The following is a 23,624-nucleotide window of genomic DNA, read 5'->3' on the forward strand; positions in this document are numbered from 1 at the left end:
TGAAAAGGAAGTGGTAAATAGTGACTGTGCTTGAGTAATGAGCAACTGTTTGAGAATGTCAATTGGAACAGTAGCATAGAGGCAGTATTGATTGAAGAATGGAGTAGGAAAGTAGTATGAAATTTGAGGTTATGCATGTTGAACGTATTAAGTTCCAATAAAGTTCATTTTGTTATCGTCAAAAAGCCTGGAATACACTGCTTTAAGTTGCAGCCATCCCTGGAAGCTAACAATATATAGATGAGATTTTTCACTTCTTGAGATATCTAGTTGTGCTTTGTATTAAGTTATTTGATATAAATGATTTATAAACTGATTTTGACTTTACCCAATTTTTAATTCTTTTTTCAAACCTTTTCTATTCATTTGAAGAACCATCCAGAATGAACTATGCATTCTGAACGGATTATTTATTACTTTCAATTAGAGCTGTTAAAAAAATAAGGCATTATAAAGTGGTCATGTCTAAGGTTTACACTATTCTACATTTTTTTAGTAGAAAAATGCAGGCATTCCCGGCATGCTGGGTCTCCCTCCCTGTTTACCGCCATGCTGGCTATAATGTGGGGAATACAGTATTCATTTACAAATGTGCAAACCAGTTAAATATAGAATGACTATACATTTATAGATATATAGTGCACCTCAGTGAATTTTGATAAAATTTAAATCACATTTATTTTAATTAGAGTGGGTTGTCTCTTGCAGTTTTGTAAAGGAATTGACATATTTGTTTTATATTATACTGTTTCTTTCTTGATTGCTGTTATTAAATTTGTTTTAGGCTTTTTAATGAGAAAGATTTTGTGGAAGAAGATTCAAGTGCATTAAACCTAAGTGCTGATAACAAAGTTCCCACTGCCACACTTTACGAATGTTTTGATATGTATTTTACAGAAGAAAAGGTTAGATCAGTTTTTTTACATCATTGCATATATATATATATATATATATATATATAAAAGTATTTGAAATATAAAATTGAAAGTTAATGTTTCTTGTAAATTTTTTTTATATGTTGATAACTGTATTTTTCTCTATGCAGTAAGAATATAGGGAGATGCCACACCACCCATACCATAAAAGTTTACAGTAAAAACCTCAATTATCCTGAGCTCTGTTAATACACATTTGTCCTGATATTGATAATTTTTTCCTCTGCTGTGAGAAAATTTACATCTTAGTCTAAAATTCTCCTTCTGATGTAAATGAAGATACGGAGCATAATACAATCGAATCTCATTTTAACAAATAACATTATAGCAAAAATCTTATTTAAATGAACATTTTTCTAATCGTTCTCCAGATAAGTTTACATAAGAACAATTCCTTTATAATGAAATTTTGTATAATGAAGTGATTCCTCTGGTCTCTTGGAGTTCATTATAATGGGATTCGACTGTTATAAAATAGTGCTAATTAAGTGAATTAGAACAAATGCAGCTTAGCTTAGTTGGAGCAGTTAAAACCTATTGCATGTGTACCACTGACATGGTACTGAGAGTGGGACGTAAAGGTCTGTCACAAAAAATTTTAAAATGATGAAAAATACAAGTTCAAGATTAAAGAATGTTTCATGCATTAAGTGTATATTATCTTCAGTTCAAATATATTGATCCAGGATGTAGTAGCCCACATTATGAACAATTTTCAAGTCCATACATTAAAGCTTCAAAGTTAATCTCTTGGCATTAATATCCATAAAGTCTCTTTTCTTGATGTGCTGTGGTCTGAGAAAGAAACATCTCTCAATCGTTTCTTTGTTTTGCTGTAATGGTTTTTGAATCATTACTAAAGATGAAATGAATTTTTCTTAAAAATGAGGAATGTCTGTGTACCTGAACTGTGATGCGTGTTTAACTTCTTTTATCCCTCATGTTAATTTTTTTATATTTTGCAGTTGGGCATAGATGATGCCTGGATGTGCCCATTCTGCCATCGCCGACTCCAGGGTGTGAAGCAGTTGAGCTTGTGGACTGTTCCTGATGCATTTATTGTTCACCTAAAGAGATTTAGACAGGTAAATCTGTCATACAAATTTGAATGTGTGCCTTCTTTTCAAACCATACATAGGAAACAATAGGACAATAGATAAATATTACTTATCCACATTGTCATTACTGATCAATACGGCTCGGATTTTTATGACCTAAAGATCTTAAAAGTATGGAAGCATTTATGACCTAAAAAACAGGAATATAACATTAAACTTTGAAAATTTGATCTTATAATTTCCCCATTATTTTATCTCTTCTTTTTTGTTATTGCTTCTTATGCTACAAAATAAACAAAAAATTCATCCACTTACCTTTTTAATTAAAATTTTCCAAAAACATATCCCTAACCGATACCTAATATACCTAACCGTCTGCGTGCGTATCTGGTGTTGTGTGTGAAGTTAGTGCTGCCATCTGTATTTTGAATTGTGAGTGAAGTGTAATGCTTGTGTATTTGTACAGTTGTAGGTAGGGTCACAATTAGGAGAGGGCATAGAGGTCTGGTGCCCTTGGTGCTGGACCAGCAAGGGTGCTAATTTTGTTTCTTTGTTTGTTCAAAATTACGTGGAGGGGAGGGCCCCCCCTAAATGGGTGATAGTGTCAATTTCTGTTTCTGGTTGCACTCCTGGTTGTAGGATCTGTTGCAAAACTTTTTATTGGGAGATTGACTTGCATTTGCGCCTGAAGCAAAAAAAAAAAAGACAACTCACTTCAGCCAACTACAACTGCACCCCCAGTGGTACTCGAACCCAGGTCTTCATGATGTGAATTCCTCATAACCCACATGAGACCGCACAGCAGCTACTATTAGTGCTGAAAATATTTTTTCTAAAGTCGTGGAAAAAATTCTGTAACATTTTACACTGAGCACTCAAATTTAGGCAGGGCTAAATTTTTGATGATAAATGACAAAAAGAAAAAAAAAGATTTTATCCAAAAAATAGAAACTCTGCCTGGTTTAAATTCACATTAACACGCTTTTAAGATAAATACAATTTTTCTTTTCACTGATTTACGCATTTCAGCTCTGCAATGGAGAGCTGTCATCAGAACCTCATAGACAGAAACCACACACAAGTAGTAAAAACCATTGGAGGGGGGGGGGGATAGGTGAACTGTTTGTCTGTTTTCAACATGGTTTCAGCCGTCACCCAACATTGTTGGCAACTTTCTTATAATTTTTATTTTGAAAAAGCGTCTGTTTTCAAAAAAGCGATACACAATTCCAAACTGAATTTTCTCAAAGGATACCTCATCAGAACTTGGCAGAATTTTCTCCTTAATAATGGAAGGAACATGCCACCTATATAGCCAGCTTGGGCAAGCTTTATAGACCTTCGCTGAGACAAGGTTATCAACTCTTTACAATAGATGGCACCACAATTCACATTGAAAGACTATTCAGGCTCAGTAAATACAAAGTCAAATTCTCCAGACAACTAAAAGTAAACATCATAACTCTCACTCCCTCCAATGGTTTTTACTACGTGTGTGTGGTTTCTGACCTTGAGGTTCTGATGACAGCTCTCCATTACAGAACTCATAAACCAGTGAAAATAAAAAATGTATTTGTCTTAAGAATGTGTTATTTTTTGTGAAAAAAGGTTATCTATTACTTGAAAGTTCCGGAAATTTTTGACAAATTGTTCAAAAATGTTTAAAATATGACAGATAGCTCGAAAATGACCAAAATATGATTTGTCATAAAAAATGTGGTTATGTTCAAACTGATGTTAAAAAAAGCAAAAGAAATCAAAAGCATCGTTGGCTTTGATACCCGATGGATTAACATGGGTTTTGCAGCCTTTAGATGTATCAACAAGCTTTTCAAAGATTATTTAAAGATTAAATACATACATTATGACATAAGATTAAATTATAATTAATTTATATGGACCCCAAATGGATAAGTTCTGAATATAAAGAAACAACAAACAGTGGTGCCTTAATGAAACCAACATTGGCCTAGCGTGCCAATTGGTTCATAAGGCGTGGAATTCCATGTCCAACAAAATCATCATCAAATCCTTTAAAAAGTGTTGTATCAGTAACGCAGTGGATGGAACTGACGACGGACTGGACTTTTGTGAAAGGACAACAACGATGACAGCACAGTTGAAGATGAAAATGAAGATGCCACACCATATTGACTTCCAATGTAAGAGTTCGGAGAATCAGAAGAAGAAATCGATGAGAAAGTTTGAATCATTTTTCATTGTAACTGAAAAATGATTCATGAAAATATAAGAATAATTACATGAAAATATAAGAATAATTACATGAAAATATAAGAATTCCTCTCCCCCCCCCCCCCGTAAAATGCACTGATTTTTTGGGGGGAGGGGGTCGACTTTCTTTTTTTTTTTTAATAACGTTATCCACACATATTCCCAAGGGATCAGTATGATCCTTCCAGGGAATTTGTTAGTGTTAGTAAACATCCATGCCCGAACTGGGATTCGAACCCAGACCTGCACAGTGAGAAGCCAGTTCCCTAACCACTCGACTGCCAGACTTATACACAGGTTTTCAATTGTGGTTTTGGTGGTTCTCAAGTGAGGGGGGAGGGTTGACTTATACATGAGCATATACGATACATATTCAAAATTCAATACAGTTTACACTTAATATCTACCAGTTTCAATAGAAATTAAAAAAAGAAATTACAAAAACCTTTGCTTTTGATCTGAACAAGACCCAAGCTTTATCACTGATTGCCTATTTCAGCCATTTTCCCAAAGATCAATGAGACCATGTCAGACTTTTATTCAAATGAAATTTACATGTAAAATAATCACATAAGTAGAATATATGTGATTATTATGCATGTAAATTTTACAATGTAAATCACAAAATCTTGTTTGAAAATAACTCTGGTCTTATAAAAAATCGCAAAGACTGTTGAATTAAAATATAAAATTTAAGTTTGTAGACAAATGCAATTAATGTGTACCCAAACATATTTTTGAATCAATAAATTTATTTGGACCAAATATTTATTGAACTTGTTTATCATTCAATAGTCATTATTCGTTCTTTGAAACAAATTTTTTGTAATTAAGGCAATAGAAGTGAGTCATCATCATAAATTATAAAGAACAGTTGCATATATTTTTTGCATATTTAAAAAAAACAAACAATTTCTTTATATCATTTTTCTTGTTTTATTAAAATAGTAAATACCCGTGAACCTGGTGCTTGAAATCTCAGTTTGTGGCAACAGTTCTGTTCGATTTCTCATTTTTGTTTATTTTCACAAATAGAATTATTGTCAGCGAACCAAAGTAACAACACTGGTAGAATTTCCTCTTGCTAGTCTAGATATGAATCCTTATATTGTGAGCCGAAACAATGATAGCCATAGCCAGGCCATCAACAACAGTATTAGTCATATAACAACATGGTCTCCTTGGAAACGTCCAAAGAACCGCCTCTTTCACAGATGTGAGGATAATGTTTATGATCTATATGCTGTATGTAATCACCATGGAAGTATGCAAGGGGGTCATTATACAGGTAAGCAAGAATGAAACTATATTATGAAATTCAGTGTGATTATGAAATTATTAATACGAAACAATTTATTACAGTTAATGAATGAAGATTTAAATATACAAGTTCTGCGCTCATTTAAACGTGGAAAAAGTAGTTGCTGTAACTTAACCAATGAATTTTAGAAATTCAATTTATTTTAGTAACTGAAATTAGGGGTTACCAGATTCGAAAACTGAGAAAGGAAGATGCCTGCAAGTGCACCTTTGCAAACGTCACTTTTCACAACAGATAACGCCACTATGCTAACAAAAAAAACCACCACCACCCCATTTTTTCTCAACTAAAACATAACCACTTAAGAAAAAAATAAAAAAAAATGTTATAATAAGAAAAGAAATGGTCATGTCTCTGTGGTATATTGGTTAGTGCACTTGCCCAGGCTGCAAGAGGACCATCGTTTGATTCTGGGCAGAGTCAACAAACTTTTACTTCCAAAGTGCATCTCACAACATCAACATCCAGAAAGTCTTTTTCTTTGATTAGAGTTATTATTTTCCTATTTTAGAAGGTTATGTGTTAATTTAATTCATAAGCATTATAAAACCATACATTACTAGAAAAATTGCATTTTATTTTATGTAGCGTACTGTAAAAACTTGGTTGATGGAAAATGGTACTTGTTTGACGATGATAGAGTTCATCAAGTTCAGGATTCTGAAGTAATGACAGCAAATGCGTACATGTTGTTTTACCAGAGAAGTTCATTTTCAACACATTCGTGCGCTTCCTCCTCCACTTCGGGATATAGTTCGGCCTCATCTGGTTCCTTATTGGCTTCTGATCATTGGGCGTTCCGGATGCCCCCCTTCATTCATTTCACTCCCAAGACCAGCAAGAGCCAAGACAATTTGTGTAATATAAGTAAGTACCCATTCATTTGAATGAGTTACTGCAGAGTTTATGGTGCAGAAAAATGTATATCACTCTGTGAATGCAATAGTTTACCGTATATACAGGGTGTATAGCAAACAGCTCGACCACAAATTATTGATGAACTGTTGATCTCAAAAGCATACTTCCAATTGGAAAATGCATCCAAATAATGTGTGAACCTCAGATAAGTCATTCATTTATTGCAAGGGATTGTATAGTTAATAAAATTAAAAAAAAAATTAACTTTTTATATGGATACTCCATGCTCAAATGCTCAAATACCCAATTAGAGAAAGTTGTTGCCTCATCTTTCCTGAGGCAACAAAAGAAATTCCATGTTTTTAAGTGCAATATTCACTCATATGTTTAAATTAGAAATATGGAGAAAAGTTGGCGAAAAAGCATGATAAATGTGGGTAAAATGTGTTTTACTTGCATTTATGCTGTTTTTATCTGACTTTACTCCGTTTTAGTGAGACAGGGCAACAATTTACTATAGTGAAACTTGTATAAAACGGAAGGTCAAGAGACTGAAATTATTTTTCGTTTCAGACGAGTTTCCGTTTTATAGAGGTGCACACAAAAGCGTATACAGTGATTTGTTTCTATCGTTTAGAAAACTTAAGTTTTCAGAACATCACCCTAACTTTTAAACTTCTATAAACTAAGGAGTGTTAAACAGAGCATGCATATTATTATTGTGAATTTTTTTCATGTTTGCTGTTTCAAATAACTATACATTTGAAATTTCACATTTAATGCTCTAATATAGCTAAACTTCACTATAAAAAGTTCTCCTGAGTAGCAGTAGAATGGACACTTTTGTTGAAAATTGAAATTTTTTAATTACAGTAAAACATTGATATAACAATATTCTGAGGACCGTATCGGTGTAGAGGGATTATCGTTATATCGAGAGGTAAAACTATCCTTACGTAAGATCAAATTTATGCTGTTGTTGTCATTCTTTCTTTAATACCATCAGAAAATGTTCTCTTATGTATTTATTTGCCGCAAAAAAATTGTAATTGATTAATTTTTTATAAAAATTCACTAAAATGCATTGCTCCTGTAAAGAAGTTTACTGCATTGCAGTTTCGTGTCGTACACAGAGAGTAGCAATACCAATGACTTCCTTTAGCTTTCGGTGATTTTTAGTGCAAAATATTGATGTTATCAAATGCCTTCAGAGGAAGGAAAACAAGTGACAAAGTTCAAATTAAATTCAAAATGATTTTGAACAAAATATAAAAACATATTATAGCAGTTTCAAAAATCTTCTAAAAATATCGTTATAGAGGGATTTATCGTAGTAAAGGATATCATTATATCGAGTATCGATGCAGCGAGGTTTCACTGTATTTGAAATAAAAATTGAGAAATTGCATACCTTTTTAAAAAAACTGTGACAATGAGATCAACAAACAATAAAGTTTGTGAAAGAAAGATTCTACATTTCTGTAACATTTTCACGTTCAAATTCAATACATGTTTCTTGTTGCTGGTGGCCATCTCTACACCCAGGCCCAGACTTCGGCAGGTGCGAAAGGTGCGGTCGCACCGGGCCGCAAAATTTAGGGGGGGGGGGCGAAATTTTCCCTGAAAGAAACCCTTTTCTTCTGGAATGGGAAATATTTGTGAAAATTTTTTAATTTTTTCTTAAATATAAGCATATGCGTAAACTTGTATTGGGATCAAACCCCTCCCCTTAATATATAATATTTTTGAACCTTCCCAATATTTCCAATGAGGGCCGCAACTAGATGTTTGGCCAGCTGGGGGAAGCACACATTTTGGCTCTCCTCTCTAATATTGAAGAGGTTAAAGGGTGAAATTTGTTTGTGAAATTTTTTCTAGTACACAATGGCAATGAATATAATGATAAAAAAAAAGTTCTTTGTCAACATTGTTTTCCCTTCAACATATCCTGATTTTGATCTCCATCACACTGGCTGTACAATTTTCGTTGCATGCTGTAAAACCAAGACTGCCAAAATACTTCGGTTCACAACTCAGGAAGTTCTTAAATCGGGGAGTAATTATATATTTTTTTTAAAGGGGCCGTAATTTTTTTCTTTTTTTTGCACTGGGCTGCGAAATTCCTAAGCCCGGCCCTGTCTACACCGAATGAAAATCTCTGCAGTAGCCAAAACATAGTATCACTACATTGTGAACAATAATTCAGTCTCCCTTGCATATTAATCTCCTGAAATTATTGAACTTTTTCAAATAAATAGGAGTGCTTTCTAACAAAAGCCACCATTTCCATCATAAATGAAATGCTCAACAAGCTTTTACTAAATTTTGAATAGTAAATCCGCTTCCTCTCAAGCCAGACTCCCAGAACCAGTTCATATAGATAATAAGCATTCATCATTTTTCTAAGAAGTGAAAGAGTTTGCCTAACAAAAGGGGGATCAGAACGACTTAACTTTCCTCCCATCCAAAGGACAAAAATTTGCACTTTGCCAAAAATTCTTTCCGTTTTAGGTTTTGTGTCTACAAATAGACTAAATATGCCTTCCATTTCTTCATTAGGCAGTTTCTGTCTTAAAGAGGTTTTCTATGATTGAAAAACATTAATTATTCATAAGACTATATGTTTGTTCCATTTAAGACAGGTTTTTCCGTCTCAGACAGGTTCCACTGTAATTGGATAGGGTTTTGCACAGTATGTCCCCTATAAAAAGTTTATTTTATTTTAATAACTATTTCACCCCCCCCCCCCCTGCAATATGAATGATTTATGTGAGGTCCACACATTATTTGGATGTTTTTTAATTGAAAGTATGCTTCTATAGGATCAACGGTTTGCCAGTAATTTGCAGCGCATGCTATATACACCTTGTATAATATACAGTCAAATCCCTATTGAACAATATTCTACAGACTAAGAAAAATTTGTGTTTGTATTTGCATACACTTCCGTCAAAAAAAATATTGAAAGCAATTTGGAGTTAGATATAAAAGAATATGATTGTTGGGTTTCAAAACTTCTTAAAAAATATTGTTGTAGAGGGTGTCTTGGTAAAGGATATCTTTGTATCGACACACAGTAGTTTAACATTGAAATATAGGACATTCCAAAGAAGATTTTTAAAAAGTATCGCTGTCGAGGGATTTATGCTAAAATTGAAAATCATTGTAGCAAGGTTTCACTGTACATATATATTTATTTAATAATTATTGCATTTATGAATGAAATAATGAAACTCAAGTGGGAAAACAGCTACTCATCTGAAATTTTATTCACGTTCTTGATTATAATGAGAAAGTCTTTTCACATATTTATCTATGTATCATTAACATAATATAAAAGTTTCTGTTCAAGCTTAATTTTTTTTATTTTACTAAGCTAAAAAAAACTTCACACACTGCATGCATCTGAACACCATTTGTATCTCAAATATAGTGTTTATGTTATGATAAATGAAAAAGGAGCCTATATTTTATTCAGTGTCGCAAAGCTTATGCACATTTATATGAATGTGATTTTGTTAGTTTTCCCCCTACTTATTTGTGATGTATAATGAGTTAAATTTCTTTCTCATTTTCAGTCTTGGGATCTGCTACTTTAGATTCTCGAGGAACATCAGAAAACCGTCCATTCACTCGATCAGCCAGATCATACTCTAGCATGATGCAATTTAGTGATTACAACAAATCAACTCCTGTTGTTTCTCACAATGATTCAGAATCACGGATAGACCGAGATGTTAGCGTGGATTCTGTTCCCCCACCTCCACCACCTCCTGCAAAACGGTACTGGACGATCACTTCAGTATAATCTACTTATTATCATTATTTTAATAGATTTTTTTTCATCAAAGTAGTTATAATCACTCTGATAAAAAATAATCTACCCCAGCCATCAGAATATATATGTATTTTACTGTTGTTATATGGTAAAAGTTGGAAGTTTCGTTGTGAAATAATATGAGAACAGTTTTGTTCTTTATGCTACTGAAGGATGTTAATGGTGGAATATTTGTTGTGTGAATTGAAAAGAAACTCGAGGGTTTTACATGATTTTACTGAAATTTGTTACTGAGTGCTTAATTTAAGCAATAGATTTCCTTCTCCAAGATTTCTATGAATTTAATTTTGATAATCCCGGTGTTTTAATTTGATTTCATCTTATTTCATTTTTTTTTCGTTATGCATTTCGTAGTCATATTTGTTTTTAATAATTGATTTAAAGAATTGATAAAATTTGCAATTGATAGTCATTGCTAAACTCATATATCTGCAATTTATACATCTTTGCTTCACTTTGAAAAGTTTGACGCGATTTTGCTGTGTGTGAATTGCACATGCAGTATGTTCATAATGCTAATCAGAATGATCTGTTTATTGTTATAGGAAGTTATTTTAAACACACAAGTTCGTTTCTCAGAATGTAAATTTGTTAACATCAAATTGTTTTTTAGTGCCATAAAAAATATATTATTTGAGTATAAATTGAATTTTTAAACAACGTGGCATTAAATATACCTTTTTTTAAATGTTGTTTTAAAATCTAGTTACAATTTTATTTTAGCATTGCTAATTTTGTTGGCAGATGTGTGCAGTGTTACGAATGTGATGTGTATGTTATTCAAGATTATTCATTATTGGTGAATCAGTTATTTTCTCTTAATCCTTAGAACTGCCCGGATGATGGGTGTATTGGATTTCAGATGATTCGTGATACAGGGAAAAACAGGGAATGTTTTTTTTCTCACGCACAAAGAAAGCCATAGTTTCAACTATTTGTGTAGCCAAAGGGTTAAATCTTTACAGTTGTTCAGTTTCCTACATTAGGTATAATGTCAATCCTCGGGACAGGGATTCTCAAACTTTTTCCTCCCATGGCATCCCTTTCCCTTATCAATGCTTATCCGCAGCTCCCCTTGGCAGTTTAAAAAATATCTTGAAAGAGTCTAGATGAGAAACCTTGGCGCACAGTTTGAGAACCCCTGACTTGAATTGAAAAATGTGGCTGATATAGGACATGGTAGTCTTAATTTTAAGTACTATTTATGTGGTGGTGTCAGATGAAAAGAGGAATTTTAAATAAATGGGACTATTATTGCATTTGGAAGAAGCACACCCTTCAATATACAATCATGTTGTAAAATACAGCTGTTTGGAGGCAAAAAATAAATTACTGCACACTAATGCTAATGGATGAATCTGTAGCTTTTATTATTATTAACATAATGGCAGGTTTTAATTTTTTATTATATCATTGGTAGGTGCAGTTTTTACATGTACCTTTTTAAGCTGTTTTGAGCATGAATGCAAAAATGAATGTTGAAAATTCTGTCGCAAAAGTTTATTTTGAGATAGATATGGTGGATAACTTAATGGTTTTGAAATTTACCATTTTGTAATTGATGTTACATGTGAATATAATGTTGTTACATGTTCTATTTCTTGAAGTATTATAATTGTTAATAAGTCTATGAAACTGGGTATTTGTAACATGCATTTAAAGGTGTCTATGATTGAAGTGCAGTTGCATCCGCTTTTGCATTATCTAGTATTTAATAGGCTATTTTTCGAATCATTGCATGAAGGCTTCCAATTTTATGATGCATCTTTTTAATGTTATGTCACTGGGTGTTTGTAAAAGTTTAGGCGGTAAACATTGAGAGATTGTGTACAAACTCTTTCTCATCCTATAGTTTACCAGTATTCTTATGTAAGAGTAAACTGTTACGTGTGTGTAAGAGCTGTTGCAATCAATTGTCTTAAGAACATTCCCTGAGCCATATCAAAATTTCTTAGCTTTCTGGTCCGATTTTGAAATGAAGTATTGTGTTTGAAAAAAAAGTAAACTGTCTTTATGTCTTCATTTAGAGCTATTGAGAAATTACAGTTGAAAATAATGAGGAAAACTCATGACATTCTGGACAATTTTTCTTTTCTTCATAATTTTATGTGCATCTTAAGACATTCTAGTGTTATAAGCAAAGTGTGCCTTGTGTCAAAGAGTATTGCATCAAAAAGAAATCTTTTGGTTTCAATCTTAACATCTTCATTTTAGTTTATTTTTATTCCTCTATGGATTTTAGTTGAACACACTTTAGACTTTATGTCTATTTTTTTTAACTATTTTCATTACCAGTCATTGTTTTGGACAATCGGAAATTGAACTTGGTTTTTTTCTGATTAGTCAATTTCGGTCGTCTTCCCAAAACATGGTCAGTATTTGATTTTCAATCAGAACAAAATTAGGTAGTAATTAGGCTGATTAGTAAAATATAACACTATTTTCATGGTCAGCTCTTATTGACTGTAAAACTCATTAAAAATCATTCCAGGTTTGAGTGTATGGAGTTGTTTGCAATTTCCATCTGCATTGAGTATGTCATAGTTACGGATTCAGTGCTCCAGAGATTAAGTAGCAGTATGTCTCCGAGCTGGTGTTGTGCTCTGTGCAGCGAAGATTAGGAGGGAAAAGGGTGTGGTCACACAAAAGAGCATGTAACCTCCAAGCTAGGCAATTATAGCATTGGGAGCAACTTACTAATTATTCCCTGGCATCCTTCGACTGAAACCATTCATGCTTCTGAATTCGTGAATGCCAGGAAAGACAGAATTGTACATATTTCTAAGCATTTAGCTGACATTTATTTTTTAAATTTTGGAATTAATTGAAATTCATTTGCAAAGTTTGAATTGTCACTTGTGGAAATAGCATTTAAGTGTATATTCATGGTTTTTTTTTACATTGATGATTCAATTTTTGCTTCATTTTTTCATAAAGCATGCAATTCCTAGTTAACTACGCAAGAACAAATGTATCTATGAACAGCATCTTTTTTAATACAACTTTGTAAATAACTGATGTATATTTTGAGCTACGAGATGAAAAAATGAAAGAAAAAATTACCACATGCATAAGATTTCTGTGGCTGTACTTCCATTTGCGCTACTGAAAGCTCTCGTCACTGCCATTGTGCAACTATTGCCTTGTTCAGTAAACAGCAGGATTTGTTAAAGTAATCATTTAAAAAATTTCTCTCTTCAGTTTTATTGCGTTAAGGATGTGCGAGAATAAATTTTTTTTGCTGCTTGTGTGATTTCATAGGCTTTTCCTTCTCTGCCTTTATATATTTTTCTAGATTCCCCCATATAATTCATGCTATGAGACATTTGCAAGTTGTTGCAGAATGCTGTTTACTCTTAATGATGATGTTTTGTTTTATATATCTTAAACATTCTAGATATGTAAAACACAAACATTTTAGATTTCTCTGACCTGGTTCTATTTGTCTCCTGGAAGTTTTATGTGTTGAAAGTTATGTCAAATTATGAAAATTTACAGAAAATTGTTGTTGATTTTGTGCGAGGCTTAATTGTATTATAAAATTTATCATTGTATTAATGATGTCAAAAAGTTCTTAGTAGGCTTTTGCTGTAGTCGTCAGCATTTAGACTGCTTTGGGAGTAACACTGAATGTCACCTGCTGCCTCTTTGTTACGTAATCTTTCACAGCCTGCAGGGAAGTGACTTTTAGTGTAATATAATAGTCTCTTCATGTGTATGTTCAAATGTTTAATAGAGATGATTAATTTGGAATTTAAATGGTGTGAGTCCAGTCTGTTATTTTTTAATTCTTTACCTTGGTTTGGGAACTTCTTGCGACCACATTATATAAAGGTTTAATTAATCCTTCTTAATGAAAAATATCATGAACATCATCAAAAGCATAGATTATGTTTTTCATTCATGTAACTGTATGTCATTCAAATTCTGTGTGTTGTTGTTATGTTATTTTTAATATTGAGGGCTTGTCTATTTGAATACATAAATATCATTTGCTCTGTTCTTTTCCCACATATTTTTATTTTTACTTCTGTAAATTCAGAATTAGCACTACTGACGATGGCTGATGTGGTTGAAAGCTTTTATTTTTTGAGTGACAAGCATTTTTAAGAAATAAGTTTCTTACTTGGCATACTTGAAATTGCTCATCACTCATGCAAAGGAAATGACAAAAATAGAAAGCTTTCCATCACGTCTAATGACAAAGTCATCAAACCTATAAATTGTTTATTAAATGATGGCCATGAAAGCTTTTGTGTGTGTCTCATTCTCATGAATGATGTTTTCAAAATTTTTTATTTGATTCAGTCTATGTACAGTCAAATCTCGTTAACAAGTCACTCTTGGGAGAACAAAAATATGACCTCATAAGTGGAGTGACTGGTTAAACTGAGTAAGCCATGGCCTTGCTGATTCCTGTCTCTCTATTGATGTATTCTTGCAGAGAAACCAAATTTTATTTATTCAAAAGAGTTCAGTCATGAAAATTTATTACTCAAGCTTTTATTAATTAATGTATGTTTATTTGCTACATAATTACGCATTTGAACAACACCAAATATTACTCTTTTCGATTTTTAAAAATTTGCAAATTCTCCCATGTTTATGGAAACCAAAGTATTGTCATCTTGTATGGCAGTTTAATTCTTTCGGAACATCATAAATTAAGTAAAATATTCTTTATGGGTGCAAAAAAAAAAATTATTTTTCACTGAAAAACGCTGGCAAGTTTTGTTTGAGTGGAATTGTGGAAGTTGCAGAAGCGATCCTTTTCTCCAAAGAAGATAGAAGTCTCTGTTGTGCTTTCCAGTCCTGATACAAATTTTCTTAATAGGTAGATTTGATTCATATTCCTCCACTATAATCCTACTTTGTCTTTAAAAGTGAAAAATGAACTTTTTTTAAAAATTTGGGGAACATTCTGTAACAGTAGGGTGAACACAGGCTTACAGATCCAGGGATCATCCAGGTAAGATTTGTTTAAAAGTCAAAAAGTCGACAAAAATATTGTGCTTCTTAAACTCGATTTAAAAAAAAAAAAATTTATCTCTCTCTAAAAAAAATGGTGAATTTATGCCATGGACATTTTTTTCAGTAAAATTTGACCAAGAACCGCCATTTGCCAAGGAAAAAAAAATTTCTGTGAACCATTTCAAAATAAGAAGCCACTAAATACAATGTTGAAAGAATAGAATCTATCAGCAAGCCCTCAGTGAGTGGGGGGAGGAAATGGAGGCTTCAGTGGCTTCGCTTGAATTACTAGGTAGGTTCGATGTGGTAAGAGTGGACGTTTAACTTATCATGCATATTTTACGAAGAGTTTCCACTTTGAATAGTCATTTTCAAAAGGGTGCTTTTACAAAAGTGACTCATTAAGTGGAGTGGGCGATGTGTTATCAGTAGTTTAATAACATTAGATCCCCATAGAGGGCAATTGGCATTTCCAAAAAGTGACCCAGTAAGCAGAGTGATGCATTACCTGGGTGATGCACTAACGAGGTTGGACTATTTTTATTTTATTTTTTCGAAATTATGTAATTTAATTGAGAAATATGGTTTAATTGTACATGTGTACGATTTTTTTTGGCGTTTCAATGATTTGTATATGTGCCTTGTTTGTTAATTCATGCTTTTAATGTAGCAATGATGTGCTGAGAATTATGATAATGCAATAGAAATCTGACTCTAACATCAACTTCAAAAGGTTCACATATCTTTATGGATTACAGTCGATCCCACTTATAATGTCCCACTTAAAATGTTTTCCCGCTCAGTATGACTTTTTTCAAGGCCTGTGAACTCCCTCTAATTCTCATTTAAGATTTCCCGTTTAAATCGTTTTCTCGTTTACAACATTTTTTTATGACGGTTTTTTAAAAGAAAAACTATAAACAGGATTCATTGTATTTTCCGAAATGTGTCTGTTTTTTTTCTTTGTTATTGGTTTGAATTAATTCTCTACTGAATGATGAAACATTATTTGTTTCCTTTATTTTGAAAAAGAAAAATACAGTAGCACCTCAATTAAATGGGGACATTGGTTCTGGAGTCAGTTTGGATAGTGAGAATCTCTCTCTCTCTCTCTCTTTCTTTTGGTTTACAGAGACACCTCAAGGAAAATTTGAATAATGAAAGTTACAAGAAAATTTATTTACAAAACAAATGCAAATATAACTTTGATACATAATGGCAAATGTTTAGGATCATGCAAAAATATTTTTAAGTCACGTGTGACCGGTTTTCTTACAAAAGGTAATGTGATCTCACTCTCTGCTATTCATATGATGTAAGAAAGACTAACACACTAAACCACACATGCACACTGTCTGTATTCTTCTGCGGAAATTCTAACGAATTGATACATGTTGTAATGTACGTGTACAAACTATGAGTGAAGTGTAATGATTGAAAATTTGTACCATTGTAGGGTCTGTTGCTCTCTGACAGGGAATCGAATCTTCGACCCTTCGTAGACTGGGCGAGCGGTTTGATTCTTTGCAGTGGCATTTGAACTTTCTTTTAAAATTCATCTTTATCTCCGCTTGGTTTAGTCTTTCATACTTTGTATCAATAGTGAAGAGTGACATTGTTTCTCTTTGCACGTCGCCATCTGGGGCTATTGTTGTTACAAGCTATTAGCTAAGTTAGGAGGCTGCCCATGTGTGGCGACCATTTAACTTACTCATATGCTCTAAGGGAAGAAAATGACAATCCCCCATAGCTTAATGGTAGTGCCATCACCCAGTCTGCCAGGGGTTGGAGGGATGATTCCCACAGAGGCATGCAAATTTTCTTTCCAAACTTATCATCTCCGCTTGGTTCCACTCTTTTGTACATATTGAGTTTATACTGAGACTACCCTTGGAGAGAAAAGTTTGTTGCTTCCATCGGGAATTGAACCCTAGTCCTCTTGCAATCCAGGAGAACCAGGGTTAAATTTCCAACGGAGGCAACAAATTTTTTTTCCAAAGCTTGTGTCTGAATCAATGTCCTGAAAGTCTCTTTTCTGATGTGTCGTGAGCTGAGAAAATAACATCTCTATACTGAGTTTGCTTTTTTATTTGTTTGTGGGCTTTGCTGATTCAGAAGTCTATCAAGTTATAACTTTAAAAGAGAATTGTTATTTCCATTTGTATTGACACGAAATTTTATTTTCTTTTGTTCTGGTTAAGTTAATGTGAATGCTTTTATATAAACACATTACTAACAAAAACAGAGAGCAAACATGGAACACATAAGGTGATATACAATTATACAATTCATGTGAAATGCATTAGATCTGGTTTTGATTAATGTAGTTTTTTTAACGTTCAAATATAGATGAATGTAATTTTAATGATAAACATTTTGACTACCATACAATTTGGTTGATTTGAGGAAGGCTGGTGAGAATAAACCAGTGCAGAGAGAGAGAAGTACTATAATTTCATGTGTATGATCCACGGCAGCGTATAATCTGCAGATGCAAATTTTTCTACTCTGAGACCAGGATTACACGATGAAAGTTTGATAAAAGATTTTTTAAAAACTTGAAAAAACAACCAGTAAGTGTATCAGTCACTTTCAAGTGAATGTAACGAGCGATATTATTAAAATATGTGAATTATACACAGGAAAATAGGTAGATGCATTTCGGTCTAGCCTCCTACATAGTCTTGCAGCCTGATAACAATAACTTACAGGAAAAAAAATTAAGCTTGGTTAAACTTTATCTTCAAAATACGAAAAAAAAACTTTCGACAGAAAAACATTTGATAGCATTATCCAAAGTCTCAATAACTATAAACAAATATTTTCCTTTGTCCATTGCATTCCTTGCAAAAGTGATAACATTATCCGTGATTCTAATAAGCGGCATCGACTGTATTAGACTATTGGAAAAATAATTATTTGTGATTTTGAAAATGTATTCAGTGTTTGTTCCTATACATAAATTACTATTGCAAGAATTGTACATATTGTGAGTTACACTGATTCTTACATTCCATTATCTCATCATTTACCCAAGATTCCATTTTTGCCACATTGTAGATTGCTGAGTTTTTGTTACCAGCTTTCTTGTTAATATTTTTGAGGTTATGTTACTTATATAAATATGTATTATTGATTATATGATTGTTGATTGTATTTGCTTTTTATTTTACACATACATTAATTATATTATATAAATGTTGCATCTCTTGGTCGTTATCACATTCAAATAGCTAGGAATAGCACAATTCGAAGGTTCTCTTGTATCACCCGTAAGAGTAGGTAGCTCAATTTCTTTTGTTATATGCTTTGCTCCAAAAGTATATTATTTACCGAAATTGATTTTTGGTTTTGTTATATTATTAACTGTTGTACAGTCTTATGTACAATGCTTGTTGATGCACAGGTTTTTTTACTAAATGAACAATTTTGGTGTACGTGTCTCCATGCGTATTGCAATTTTTGCTACATATCAGGGAATTCGTCGAGAGAAAGAGAGAGGGGAGGGGAAAGTAATAAATTCCATGATAGCAGAGCTTCTCAGAGCTTCACATTGCAGGAACTGCTCAACACTACATACTTGTATCTATATATGTATATGCATATACAATATATGTATGTGTATTTAAAAGAAAAGTGCACTTCTCTAATTAATAGAACACTTCTTTGTATACGTGTTACATGTATTTTTGTTGATTCTTTCAAGTTACAGAAAATTGAAGTATTTGTTGCATGTTGAATCTGTATCGAAAAAGAATTGCATTACTGTGTTATGTTTTTGTTTGAACTTGTTTCAATGGGCTACACCCCCTTGCATTAAAAGGGAAAAAAGAGGTTTTTAATGCAAAACAATTGGTAGCAAATGTTTGTGACTTTAAAAGTTCAATTATTCAAAATTAAGTTTTAATTAATATGATGATGAGAAATTTAATTTTTAATTTAGTGAAATCTGTGAGGTGGGGTTGGGGGATACTTTTAAACTGTGAAAGAAATGCTCACTTTATTGGTTTATCCATTCAAATAATGTAAAAAAAAAAAAAAATTGAATTTTTATACTGAATGTTAAAATAGACTAAGAGAGACTTTAAGAGATAGCTTAGATATGTTGAGGAGCTTATTTTCAAAAGGGAACATTTCCACTTTTGCTAAATTTACAGTAGAAGTAAAAAACATAATCCTCCGGAATGGACTGCTTTACAAAATTACAAAAGTAAAAAATAGCCCAACAAATAGAGCATATAGGAATGGTATGGAATATTTTAGTATTATGTTTCTTGATCAACATTCAAAAGAGTTATCCGCATTTGAATTTTAGAGGTGTTCCATTTTGATTGAAAATTAGTGGAAATGTTACCTTTTAATTAAAGTTTGAGCTGGTCCCACGTGTTGATTCCAGAAGGTTTCATTTAGCCAAGGAAGGCACCCTTACTACTCTATCATTGAGTAACATAAAAAACACGATTTACTGTACTTACTTACCCATAGCAGACACCACTAACAAACACTTTTTACATTAAATAGACAGGACTCAATTAATTTTACTATTCATTAAAGAACACTCCTTGTTTGCTGACAAATTTTCTGTCTCATGGATGTCCATTATCGATAGGTTCTACTGTAAAATGTGACTTGAAAGTGCTTCTGAAAATTGTGGCGTTTGAAAAAAAAAAACCCTTAACGCCAGTAGGGCAACTGTTTTGTTTCTCTACCAAAAATATTCACATTTGAATAAACCCTGTTTCATGATCCGACAGAGCTCATCCCAAAGTTCCATAAACTATTAAAAAAGTGCATTTTGGAAAAAAAGGGGAAATGTCTCCCTTTTTGAAAATAAGCTCAACTACCGCAAGATAACAACCTAGTTGCTGACAAATTTCAAGCAGGAACTTTCCTCTATTTTTGATCTAAGCCTATGAATTGATGTCAGACATTTTATCGTTCATTTATTACTGGGCTGTCGGTCAGGGAGATTGTGTGGTAGATTGTTAGCTACCTCTTTCCCTCCGACTGGAAAAAGGGAATAACACGCAGTTAAATAGAAATAAGAACACAGTGAAACTGCTTTATTAAATTACTTCATTGTTTACTTCATACTTTATTACAAAATTATGAATGTATAGCTTAAATTACATGTGTTTGGCAAACTACGGATAAGAAAAATTCAATATCTCCTTAGGGAAGTTGATTATTATTTAATCTTAAATTATTGCATTTGAAGATTATTTTGACTAAAAATAATCAATCAATTTAGAATTTTTATCTACTAAAAACAGATACACTTATCCGATAAGAAAAATTATTCACTCAACTGGTTTACTCTCTTATCTGGTATCCACTCACAGAGTTTGGGTTGCAATTTAATTTGTCAAGTAACTTGTGCTCTAGTATATCTCTTTCTGTGTTCAAAAGAAAATTTTTTACCAAATGATAAAAATGATGAATTTCGGAATGTAACGTGAAAAGTTCCCAAGCATGGGATGTGATCAAAGCTGTATTTGAAGAAGACTGAGATGTCCGTTTGAATAATCCCACGGACTGTGTAATTACTGTGTGTTGATTTGTTCTCCAATCACATTCCAAGCATCATTTATTGCCGACTATTGACTAAAATGCTGTGATGTTTCTTGTGTTTTTGCAATTATTTTTCAATGAAATAATGTCTATAAGATATATTAGTTACCACGCTAGTATTATCTTCAAAAGATGGAATTCGGAAACGATTTAGTCATTATCATTGATTTTATTTTTTTTTTGGGCATGTGTATTTCTTGTATATAATAATTTGAATTCCTGAATTGTTTGGGAAAGGGTGTACTTAGATGTAGTGATACAGAAAAATTAGTGTCCAAGATGGGAAATTCAGAAATTCATTTCAATGTATACAGGGTGTCCTGTAAGTCCTAATTCAGCCTTTATTTCATCAACCCTTCGTCGAAGAGGTATGGTTCCAATTTTAAAAATGCTTAAAGTTTGTTCAGAAATCACCCTGTTAGTTTGAGAGTTTCACCCCGCTAGTTTTGAGAGTGAAAATAGAGTGTGTCACAAAATAAAAATATATAAATTTTTATATGGTCCTCCTGTTCTCTAACTTTCAATTAGAAAGTTGTTGGCCTTTCTTTTCTGAGCGGGATAAAAAAAAAATCCCATGCTTTTAACTGTGATACTCACTGAGGTATTTGAATGAAAAAATCGAAGAAAAATTGGGAAGGAACAGCATAAAAGGGAAAGAAGCATTGTTTGTTCGTTTATGATGTTCTTCTCCACCTTTTATCCGATTTTTCAATTAAAATATCTCGGCGAATATTGCACTTTGAAACGTGATTTTTTTTGTTGGCCTCAGAAGAGACAGGGCAACAACTTTCTAATTTGAAGTTAAGAGCTCAGGGGAACCGTATAAAAATTTATATTTTTTATTTTGGCACACACACTCACTTTATTTTCACTCTAAAAACTGGTACAAGATGATTTCTTAACATATTTGGAACATTTTTTAAAACTAGAACCATACCTCTACGACGAACGGTTGATGAGATAAAGGCCGAATTAAGACTTACAGTGCATCCTGTATAATAGTGGAAATTTTTGAAATTCAGAGTTTGTTTTTTATTTTATGACTCAATCACTCACATATTTTACTCATTTTCTAGTTCTCCACTGTAAGATAATGAAAAATTACTCAAACTACTGATAAATTAATTAGTTGAATCTGTGGTAGAGTGACATAATAGTTATAAATTCAATCATAGTCGAGCGGAGGTCAGAAGTGTTTTGAACCTGTGGTGGCTGGTGTTTAGTTTTGTATAGGGGGAATTTTGATTTCTGAATTGATTCTGGGGGTTTGCTCAGACCCATGCCACACATTCCCGTGGGTGCTCGAGCACCCACAGCACCTTCTGTTCAGACGCTACTGTAGTCGAGCAAAATCAATCAGTGAAAGAATTTGATTATAAAATAAAAGATTTCAATGTAGACACAATTAGGTGTTTGGGTGCTAGAAGCAGCTACGAGTAGGAATGTTTTTGGGTTTTTTTTAAATATTTAAAGACTGAAATTCCCGCTGTAGTATTTTTACTCTTCCTATCTATGTAGTCGATATCCTTCCTATCTATGAAGTGATTTCCTCTGCTATTTTCCATGCAACAATTTTATTTTAGGACGTTTAGTTAGGTTTCAACTATGCAGTATTAAAATCTTTATCCTGCCGCCCTTCAGTGTAATGAATTCCTGAATGGTATTAACATTTTTTTTGAAACTTTCCCATTTCGTGTTTATAAGTTTTAGGTTTTATCCTTCTGGTAATTGACTTTGAATATTTACTATCATAATGCAATGAAATCTTGGTGCTACACTCGGTGCCGTTTCATACTGTTTTGATAAGATTCCAGATTTTTGCGATCTCGGTATTTCCAAATGTGGTAGCATAGTTTCCTCTGACTGTAGAAATTGTATTTGTTTCATTCGTTTCCGTGAAAAGAAAGTTGTTGAATCACTCGATGATAAACTGATGGGGCATTAGTTGTCATTGCTATCAACATTAGTGATCATTCCAATCAAAATGCTTTGTAACTTGCATTGCCATACTCATCATCATCATCAGTTTGCAAATTTTGCATACAGTTAATGGTTGTAAGTATTTCACTCACCATTGATGAGGTTATTCAAAAAAATTAAGTACGTACTTGGGGAATGCACAAGGAAGATATTATTAGTACTACATGCCATTCTTTTTGTCGAATGATTTGAGCCAGTGTAGCGGTAATTTTTTTTAATGTAAAATATTTTGTGAATATTTCATGCTTCAGTAAATCGCTAGTGTTATAAATGTAGAGAATGTATATGCTGGCTTTTTTTTAAATGAATTGTTATCAATCGAGTATGTAACATTTCTTTTATATTACTTTGCCTGATGCTAGTCAAATTTGATTTAAAACGCCTGTATTAAAGCACATACATATTTGTTTATTTTGTTCATAATGATTCCTGTCATAAATTTTTTTTTTCAAATTGTTATTGAAAATCGTTATTGTAATTATGATGAGAATTAAAAAAAAGTTATTGTTACGTAGGAAGTTGATTCGCTTTTTTGCTTATAGAATTTTTCATATTATATTCAAACTATGCGTAATGTTTATTTTACATAATTTAAATAGCTTTACTGAATGGAAAAAACACAATTATTATTATTCTCCAGGGCCATCATAACAGCATCATGGGTCCCTGATCAAAAAGCATAAATGAATGAATTCCAGGACTCTGCCACCAGCTAGTTCCGTGGCTGATGTTCAAAAAACATTATACTATATAACACTGTTTCACACAATCATTCAAACCGAGCTTAACTCCAGTCTATCGCCATGGGCGATTTACTATCGATTTGAGTTGTGCCGGAAGTATGTGTGCGTATCTATTGT

The 23,624-nt window shown here is 32.7% G+C and overlaps 1 protein-coding gene across 1 annotated transcript in view; it reads left to right on the forward strand.

Annotated features, from left to right (window-relative positions):
* Positions 1 to 23,193, forward strand: part of LOC149077033 (ubiquitin carboxyl-terminal hydrolase 31-like) — a 38,373-nt gene extending 15,180 nt beyond the window's left edge. The window contains exons 7-11 of the mRNA XM_089244771.1: positions 785 to 905; positions 1,901 to 2,020; positions 5,261 to 5,513; positions 6,135 to 6,413; positions 9,983 to 23,193. Coding sequence (XP_089100897.1) covers positions 785 to 905; positions 1,901 to 2,020; positions 5,261 to 5,513; positions 6,135 to 6,413; positions 9,983 to 10,212 — 1,003 coding nt within the window. The 3' untranslated portion in view covers positions 10,213 to 23,193. The remainder of the gene's footprint in view (positions 1 to 784; positions 906 to 1,900; positions 2,021 to 5,260; positions 5,514 to 6,134; positions 6,414 to 9,982) is intronic.
* The last annotated feature ends 431 nt before the right edge of the window (positions 23,194 to 23,624 follow it).

This window comes from Pholcus phalangioides, unplaced genomic scaffold (assembly GCF_987345545.1).
Source record: "Pholcus phalangioides strain wild (caught in Gottingen) unplaced genomic scaffold, Ppha-v1.0 ptg000015l_1, whole genome shotgun sequence".
In the NCBI taxonomy this organism is placed as follows: Eukaryota; Metazoa; Arthropoda; class Arachnida; order Araneae; family Pholcidae; genus Pholcus; species Pholcus phalangioides.